Source organism: Glycine max, chromosome 6 (genome assembly GCF_000004515.6).
Source record: "Glycine max cultivar Williams 82 chromosome 6, Glycine_max_v4.0, whole genome shotgun sequence".
Classification (NCBI taxonomy): Eukaryota; Viridiplantae; Streptophyta; class Magnoliopsida; order Fabales; family Fabaceae; genus Glycine; species Glycine max.
Window position 1 is genome coordinate 14,308,913 of NC_038242.2, and position 9,779 is coordinate 14,318,691.

Below are 9,779 nucleotides of genomic sequence, written 5' to 3' on the forward strand. Positions count from 1 at the left end.
TATTTTTGGTCCTGTTAGTTTATGTTCGCTCTGACCCAATTAATTTAAGTAATTTTTAAGATAATAATATTTAAATCCTAAAATAAGATAAGATAATATAATCAATCATCAATTATATATTGAAAACATTTGTTTTACAAATAATTTTTTTAGTCAAGAATATTTTTTCTTCTGAAAATATAACATGAAAATGTTATTCCTGGATATCACTAAAAAAAATTGTGTTTTCTTAACTATTAAAATTAGTTGAAAATATTTTTTGTATTAAAAAAGGAATAATTAAAACATGTATTTGATTAATTTATTTTTTTAACCAAATGTAACCAATGTGTCGAAACCTCACGATTTCTATCTCTGCATAAATGCTAAACACGATTTCTATGTGTATATCTAACAGTATACACATAGCCTTCCAACATGTAATTATGCCTTGTAGACCGATTACAACATGCCTATGTTGAGTTTAACAAATCAGGAAGTCCACCACCACAAAGCTATATTTTTCAATGACATGAATTTCCATACCCCGCCACGAAAACAGTATATCCTACAATATCACATTTATACCGAGCATAGCAACACCCATTCTTATATTATATTTTAAAATATTCCCAACCAACTTTAAAATAAAATAAAAATAACAAAACTTGAGCATATGACACTAATAATACTATTACAAAAAAAAAAAAGGATAGGGACCAAGCCGCAAGGAACTCGGTCGTCATTAATTTCAATAAATACTATTAAGTCACCTGCCTTGTCTACAACCTAAGGCAACATGAAAGTACTACAAACACTATTGATCTTATCAGGAATTTAACAGTGTCAGCACTAGTACAAAGATTGTCCTAGTTTGGGTTCTTCTGCAGATTCTCCACATAACAATCTGCATGTTTAGATTGCATTGGTGTGTAATGAAAACCACAATTTGCCACATAACTCTCATTTGAGGTTGGCGTGTCCTGTAAACCAGGGTAATCCTACTTGAGGACACTGTTTTGTGTCTGCTATCGGAACAATAGGACCCAGAAAGATGCGCCACAAATCAAGTATTATTGTGACCAGCATTGCAGCTCCCAAAGCATCAACAGCCACTCTAGGCAAGTCCCATTTATCGCCAGGTTTCTCATCTATCCTGCATATTTACAAGATTCCCGCATCAATAAAATTAGTACATCATAGACATATTCCCCTTTCCAAAGAAACAAGAAGGTGTGCATATTCAAAGCAATTCAAGCACAGAATGAGGTAACTCAAACAAATGCTAGTTAATAACTTACCTTAAAAACATTGGGAAGCTCACAATAAAGTAGATGGCATAAAACAAAGATCCAACTTTATACATAGAGTCCCGGTCCACGAATTGATAATAAGGGAACTGCATAGATCCAATTGCACAACATTATTCTCAGAAATATGCATTTCATATTGACGGTCAAGTGCAGGGTAAGATGGTTTCAAATGACATCTCAGGGTTATATACCCTGAAAGATATATGTATTTGCATTGTTTGTCTCTTGTCATCTATGGGACTAAGAAGAAAAATATAGAAAACTAGGAAACTTGACATTTGGCTTGGCTGATTCGGTGACAGTATAAAATTTCACAAAGATGTAGGCACAGTATTATATAGCATCCGAGGGGGGGAAGTCTAAAAACAGAAAGAACTTATAGCTAAAGCCATTTATAAGTAGGAGTTCTAAGGTTGGCTTGGTGGTTGAAGGGAGAAGGGGGGAGGGAGAGGTTGTTTTCAAATCCCTCCCATTAACAAAAAACTAACGATCAACATCTGCCGATAAAAAAAAAAAGTCATTTATAACTTATAAGTGCATCTAGAATTATAAACCTTACAGGCAACCTTAAGCATAATGATACTTCTGTGTGTGCCATGCTCACTGATACTGAATATTGAGTTATCAAAAGACAAGATATCATTTTGATAATATATGTATCATCTTGAAGATAGGAAAAGATATGGAAAATTTAGATTAAAAGAAAAATAAGAATGAAAGAGAAATGTATAACATGATTTAAGAGATAAATCTAAGAGATGATGGAGGTTCCATAGCACAAAAAAAGCGAGAGGCAACAAATATGCTACCAAAAAAGTAAAAAGTAAAGAACAAGAACAAGAAAGAGACGAATAAAGACATAAAACAACTAATTGGAAAATAAACCAAAGCAAAAGTTAAATGCGGAGTGAGATCCTCAATATAGAATTGCCAAATTGGCAAACTGACTCGTGTAGATTCCAAAAAAATTGCATATACACATGTTCAAATGCAAATAAGAAATTTAGTCTTTGGGATGATTGTCATAATGAATAAAACCTTGGAAAAACTTGAACAAAGAATAAGAAACATCTAAATGCTATTATTTTATTGGGTAGAAAACATCAAATGCTATGATGCCTCAAAGCTAGTACAATCAACATAAATATTCAAAACAATTCACGAGTCATGACTAACAAAATATCTCAAGCTATCAAAAGAGGGAGCCTGCCTAGTATATCTCAAGCTATCAAAATATCATATAGTGGAGCCTGCCTAGTAATAAAAGACCCTTGTTGCATCAAAAAGACAAGTGTAAATGCTTGACAAATATTTGAAAGCATGAGCAGTAACGATTCAAGAAAATTTGGGAAGGGAAATCGGATATCTACTTGAAGATGGGGAATTTTCAAGTAATAGAAAACAATGTGCGACAAAAATATAATACAGTTTGCCTAACATAATGCAGAGATGGAGCCTTGATGAAAAAGAAACAAGAAAAATTGAATTGCATATTCCTTGAATTGCACAAATATCTTGAACCTGAAATTTTTGGGGTTAGGTTTCAGGACCATACATTTTATAGATAAGATGTCAGATAAACTTGAATAACAAGGATTGACAAAAATTTAAATGCTTTGATATCTCAAAATTAAGACTTGCAATCCATGAAAATATTAAAAACACATGACAAAAAAAAAACAGAATGTCTATTACAACATACATTGGAAATAGCCAGTGTCTCCAGGTATGCTATAAAATAAGCAAGAGCAAGAATCCATGCAGCTTCAGTAGCCCATTGAAGTTTTTCTGGCAAACCAGCAATAAAATGCCGTAATCGACGCAGTGTCATGTTCGATGAAACATGATAAAACAGGAAGCAAACATGAGTGAGCAGGAATGTTGTGTGTGGTACCTGCCGCCATCAAATAGGGCAATTTAATAAAGAGTAAATGGTCTCACTAAGAGATAATTCATAGGTCTTTGACTTACATTGTTCATTTTCCATGATGGAAAGGTATAAGATGCACCAAGAACTGTAAAAAAGTAATGAGTCCAGAAATAATTCCCAACATAACTGAAGATTATTATCCAGAGACTGGCCTGTCAGTATTAAATATGTACATGTCAGGTAGTGAGTAGGTCAACTGATTAAACATAAATATGGTTTATAATTAAATTGATACATAATAAGGATTGCAGAGCAGTATGTACCAGTTTTTTTTTCAGATAACACAAGAATAAAAAAAAATACATAGGTCTTATAATATGTTAGAAATAATGTAAATAGGATAATTGTATGGATATATATTATATATTATTTTGTGAAAATCAGGTTGCTTTGCATATCGCCTCAAATCTAGTGTTCCATTAGAGAACCAAATACATTGAGATAGATTGTCATTTCATTAGGTAGAAGATCTTATATGGAGACAATGTCACTTCTAATGCGAGATGTCTTTAATAAGTCTTTGAGAGGTCCTTGAATCAATTATATACGTAACAAGTTCAGTACATGTGATTTATATGTTTCAACTTGAGGGAGTGTGTAAGAAATAATGTAAAAAGGGTAATTATGTGGATATATATAGTTATGCAATCACGATAATTAGGATGACTATAATCTTTGTATTTATGATACCTATTATATATAATAGCCTCCAGTATGTAATTGAGACACAAAATTCTTCACATGTCTCTTGTTTTCTTTCTCTCTCAAGAAAATCCATTTTAGGATGCAGAATAACTCGATCTAAATACAAAATGAAAGGAAACTGCAAAGTGTGAAAGGCTAAATCAAGACACCAGAAATTGCAACAATCATAGTCATCCCCTTTAAAGGAGGATTGGCTAGCATCCCTTTCTTTTCTAGATCTTTACTTGAAGAGTATGGTACCAAACTACAGGCCTACTATCTGGAGGGAATAATGTGGTTTCCTATCAAGAATACCTAAATGGATAAATTCACACAATTTTTATGGCCATGCCCTTTCTTATGTTCCTTTTCTTGCATGGAGAATAAAAGCAGGTTTCACACTAAACCTACTTTTCACTATTATTTTTTGATTCAAACTAGTCTTATCAATATTTTAAGATTTAAGAAGTAGATACAAGAAAATGCAAAAATATGTATTTGAGGTATACTCTACTTGGCACAACTTTGATGACTTAATGCCTAGTTGTAGTTCTAGAGAGGAAGAGCTGGGAATGTAACGACTGGTAATTTTAGGTCCAAACTACATAATTCTTACTGAACAATAAATTGATAATACAATACAACAATGGAAAATTTTACCACATAAAAATACTTGCCTTGACCCAATAACGATCCTTCCAAGAAATGCTTCTATCAGCCTGCAAATTTTTAAATCATAAATGAAATAAGTTACACCACTCTCCATTGACACTGACTTCATCAGCCATTTTCCGAATAAGTCAGTAGTCAGTACTAAAGATGATAAACAACACCACCACACCAGATCTTGTTAAAATAAGCACAGAATGAAGCCCAATGGAGAAGCAAGTAATTACTAGCAGCCAGGCTTCAATTCATAAAACAAATTACTATAAGCCAATTAAGCACACCTTTCCAACGAGCAGCAATGGAACAACGAAAGCAGGAACAGCCGAGACCAATCCGATGAGCAAGTACTCCAGCTCTGTGAATTTCTACCAAGTACCATCATTACTCAAACTCATCATTAAAACTTAGGCCCTAATTACAAAAAGAAATGTAAAAAGGTAGAAAAGGTAAAACCTCGTAAAGATTGAAGGGAATAACAATGCCGAGACAAAGGGTGAGCCAGAAAGGGGTGTAGAGAAGGAAGAAGAGTTCGCCCCATCTTTTGCTGGGGTTTGGAGCCAGCCACGGACTGGAAGAAGCAGAAGCTGCAGCAATCAATCGCCAAAGATTAGAGAAAGAGAAAGGGTTGTTATGAATATGATTATGAATGAATCTGAGATTTGAGAGAGAGAGAAATGAAAATGAAAAAGTTACCGGCCATTTTGGAATAGGGATCTTGGTTCAGTGGATGCGAGAGAGATGAGATGAGATGTGAAGTTTGAATAAGTGATTGCCCACCCAGTGGATGGCTCCGACGACGGTAACTAGTTTGGTAACAAGCTCAGGTGGGACAGTGAGTGAGTGTGTGTCAGCATGCTACCAGAGATTTCAGTCCACTTGTATAAAACATTGAGTGACTGAGGGTATAAATGTTCGGAGTAAGGGTATAAATGTTTGGCAAATTTACGTCAGAGACTTTTTAGTAACTATTATATAGGGTTTCTTTTGAAAGTATTGGTAGAGGGGGTTTCTTTTTACAAAGGATGTCGCCATCACTAATAATGTGACACCAGTTTCGCTCATGGAAGGGGCGAGACAGGGTGAGATGGAGGCAGTCTCGTCAATGGGAGGGAGCGAGACAGGCTGATGTGATGGTGAGGGGGTGAGACAGGCTGATGTGATGGTGCCGCCGGTACTTGTGACAATACACGAAGAAGGAAGAAAATATTATCGGTCTGTACAGCAAAAACAACTGGCTTAGTTTTGTATTTTTATTTTATTTTTTTTAATAAAATAATTACATGTTATTTATATTTTTTTCTCATCTTTCAAAACTGGGTCACCAAAAGTACATATGCTTTGCAAAAGATTATTTTCCTTAGTCTTATAGTCTTCATTCTTTATATAAAACATTATGTTTATATAATTAAAGAAAAGCATATGTGCCGTCACTTATGGCGATATTTAATGTGGCAAATAAAATATTTTTATTTTATGCAGTTTGATAATATGAAGGTATATTAAATATTTTTATATAATAAAAAATTCAATTTCTCTTGTTATTTTTCTTGTTTTTTATAAAAAAAATATTAATAGAAGTGATTTATAATTACAAATAAGATTATTTAACTATTAAAAATATTTTTAAAATTGAAATGAGAATTATTAAGAGTAAAAATGTAAAATGAAATTCACTAATTAAGTTAAGAATTTTAATAATTCTCATTTTAATTTTAAAAATATGTTTAATAAAATTTTTAACTTAATTAGTGAATTTCATTTTACACTTTCAGGGACTAAATTTTATATTTTTATCTTTCATGAACGCATTTATTAGTGAATTACACGTTCAGGGACAAAAGTGACTATTTACTCGATGTATAAATGTTTATTTATATCAGCAACAGATCTTGGAGTAAACAGTTATTTTTGTCTCTAGATATGTAAAGCGCTGACAAATTTATTATCAAAAAATAAAAATTTAAATTTTAATCCTCGAAAGTGAAAAAAGTGCGACAAATACATTTATCCATCAATTTCGGTTGCTACCATTAGTGAAAGAGCTTACGTGATACATATGAACAAAAATGATTGTCAATATGGTTGTCGAATAGATTGAACCAAAATGTGAATAAGTTTCCATTAAACTAATTTGTGAGACCCCAAATTTCGTTTCATTTAAGGATAAAATATAATTTAATCTTCATCTTTTTTTTTATCATTACAAGTATAACATTACAATAAATATTTAGAAAAATAGTTATAGCAACAAATAAATTATGCTTATATTCTGATTGTTCTAACTTATGTTTGTTTTCCTATTTTTCTAAGTATTTATTGTAATATTATGCTTGCAACGATTAAAAATGGGAGAAGGTGAATATTAAATTATATTTTATTCTTAAATGAAACAAAATCTGGGGTATGACAAATTAGTCTAATTGAAACTTATTGATATTTTGGTCTAATCTATTCAGCAATCATATTGACAATCATTTTTGTGACATTTTCACCCCTCTATATCATATAGGTTCTTGCATTGATGGTAATGGATGAAAGTTAATGGATAAATGAATTTATTGCACTTCTTTTACTTTCAGAAATTAAAATTAAAATTTTTATCTTTTAGGGATAAATTTATCAGTGTTCTACACACTTAAGACGAAAAAAAAATATTTATCATAAATCTTAACAATAACTTCATTTTTATATTGATTGCATTGACAATCGAGATAAAAGTTTCTCATTTTACGTCAATTGTATTGCAAATCGATGTAAAAATGTTTGTTTTCATCAATCAAACTAGTGGAGTTAACAAAAAAAAAAAGATATAATTGAAGGACATGATTGGACTTTTTAATAGTTGAGGGATCAATTGAAGAGGTTTTAAACAATTAAAGGATTTGATTGAATTTTTTAATAACTGAGAAATTCAACTAAACTTTTAATTATAGGTTAAATTATAATTTTGATCCTAATTTCTCAACTTTATGATTTTAATTCCTTGATTTTTAATTGTAACATTTGGTTTTCTAATTTTATAATTGACAATTTTGATTCTGAAAGACTATAAACTAATAATTGAGATTAATAAAATTATTAAATTAATTATAAATTAAATAAAAATTATTAATCATTAAAAAATTATTAATCTTAATCCTCTGTGTGCTCCACCTCTCTTTCATAAACACCTCTTTCATCTCCATAGTTGACTTCACAGGCGGTAACAGGACTATAAACCGCTAAAAGTGTAAATCTTGAGTTTGATCGAGCATCATGCTTGATGTTCTGAAGCCTCACAAACTAGATATTGGATACGTAACACGTTTTTCTTTCTCTTGTACTTGCTATCGGTGACACTAGGGGTGATGTGATGTTTTGGAATACCCAGCAAATAGACATGTACATGATGTCTACAGACCCAGAAGATGCTCCAAATCAAGCAGAGTAAGCATAGCATGTTTGTCAACTTGTCATACTACAAATTTTTTGATATTGTTGTTCCTCATGTGTTCTTAGTACTATTATTCCCCGATCAAAATTAAAACTTAATTTTCATAATCCGCATGATAAAGGTTTGTATTAAAAGTCATTAAAGATTACTGCAGTGAGAGATTTAGAGTGTTTGACACTTGATTGAGAAATGCTTCAGCTGAAAGATCAATTGGCCCTTAAATATGCATAGTTAGTGTATGCTGGGAGGTGGGTTGATCCACTTTGTGAGTCCTTGGATGCATTCATTAGTGACTTTGAAACTCTACAAAGGTTCACGGGCCGACCTAATAATAAAGGAGGCTTAAAATAAATTTTAAAAGAATTTTTTTATTTTAGTTTATTGAGTTTTTTTGCTAGTATATGCAACTTTTTTAATGTATGAAACATTTTTTTCCTTTATAAATATTAATGAAAAATACGTTTTTTTGTGAACCTAAAATGTAAATTTTAATTATTTTATTTTTGGGTAGGTTCAGCTATTGTAGTGGGAAGGAAGAGCGCCTATGTTTTCTCTATACGGAAGACATTTCATCGTTTGAGAGTGGGGAGATATATGATCATGCTGATGCTGTTGGCTTTATGGTCTTCCATTGAGGATCGGAGCTATGCTTCAGCAGGTTGTCTAAGTGCTACTTCCAAACATTAGTGTTTTAATTGTGTCTGTTTTAGTTTTATTGTATGCCTGTTTTAATATAATGTGTTGTTAAAATTGTAATATATAAATAACTAAATTTCTGCTTTTTTTCCAAAGCAATACTCGTTTCTCTTCTAATTCCATCATCTAAAGACTCAACTACCTAACTCAATTCTGCCAAGTGGGCAGGGTGCATAAGTTTCTTCACAAAAAGTTTAGAGGAACTATAAATAATAACCTTATAATAATAACAAAATTAATAATAATTAATTATAGACTTAAATGTGTTGTTGATTTTTTATATATATTCGATTTTGTATTTGATTTCTTGATAAAAAAAATTTTTAATATTTGAAATTTTTGTTTTAAATTTTTATTATTAGTTAAGTCGTGCCCATTAAATACTTGATAATATAATTTGTGATAATTAAAAATTATCACTATTTATTTCAAAAATAAATTTAAATTTTTTGAAAAAAACCCCAAAATCATTTAAAGTAAAAAAGATAAATTAAACTTCTTAATTATTTCATGAAACACTTCCGTGTCTCCTCCACCATCCCCTTCTTACAAAAGGTATCAATCAAAACTGTAAACACATAAACACCAACAAAACACCCTTCCAAACCATTTCCTCCGCCAAGTGGTTTCGTTGGATTCAAAGCTATCCACGACCATTTCATCGTCAAATTTGAGCACGGTGGAAACAACGCCATTGAGGTAGAAGTCATAGATGAGGGTGTTGAGCGTGACGACGTGTAGGGGAGGTTGTGCTTGAGAAGCTTCCCGAAGATGGAGAAGGCAAGAGCGACCTTGCCGACGTGGAAGAAGCAGTTGATGAGGATGGTGAGGGTGATGTGGCAAGGGGCGGCGTGAGACTCCTTTTGGGTGCAGAGGAAAATCGCGGCGGGGAAGCACTTCACCTTCGCGAGGGAGGTGAGGACTCGATTGAGCGCAAGGGGAGTGCGAGTTGAGAAGGCACGTGAAGGAAGATAGTTGTTGGAACACTCTCTTCATCTTTCGCTCAGACGCGACTTCCTTCAAACCATAACAATGAGTGACTACATTGTCGTTGGCGTTCAACCAGGTGATCGTG

The 9,779-nt window shown here is 32.3% G+C and overlaps 1 protein-coding gene and 1 long non-coding RNA gene across 2 annotated transcripts; one reads left to right on the forward strand and one right to left on the reverse strand.

The window, feature by feature from the left end:
- Positions 1-573: 573 nt before the first annotated feature.
- On the reverse strand, positions 574-5,511 carry LOC100780309 (cycloeucalenol cycloisomerase). The gene is made up of 8 exons (XM_003526920.5): positions 5,269-5,511; positions 5,029-5,159; positions 4,857-4,940; positions 4,584-4,625; positions 3,264-3,374; positions 2,995-3,186; positions 1,281-1,378; positions 574-1,135 (listed from the first exon to the last, which is right to left on the reverse strand). Exons 1-8 carry the CDS (start codon positions 5,273-5,275, stop codon positions 943-945), a joined length of 858 nt encoding a protein of 285 aa, XP_003526968.1. The 5' UTR covers positions 5,276-5,511; the 3' UTR covers positions 574-942.
- A 2,230-nt stretch (positions 5,512-7,741) lies between these two features.
- On the forward strand, positions 7,742-8,799 carry LOC121175060 (uncharacterized). Its single transcript, XR_005892020.1, has 2 exons — positions 7,742-8,001; positions 8,520-8,799. It is a non-coding gene; the product is annotated as an uncharacterized lncRNA (long non-coding RNA).
- The last annotated feature ends 980 nt before the right edge of the window (positions 8,800-9,779 follow it).

What these genes read in the sequence shown, in the direction of transcription:
- LOC100780309 (XM_003526920.5), bottom strand. An exon ending in TTCCCTTCAATCTTTACGAG is followed by an intron (nt 4,941 to 5,028) that starts GTTTTACCTTTT and finishes GGTACTTGGTAG; the next exon opens with AAATTCACAGAGCTGGAGTA. An exon ending in AGCTTCCCAATGTTTTTAAG is followed by an intron (nt 1,136 to 1,280) that starts GTAAGTTATTAA and finishes GTAAATATGCAG; the next exon opens with GATAGATGAGAAACCTGGCG.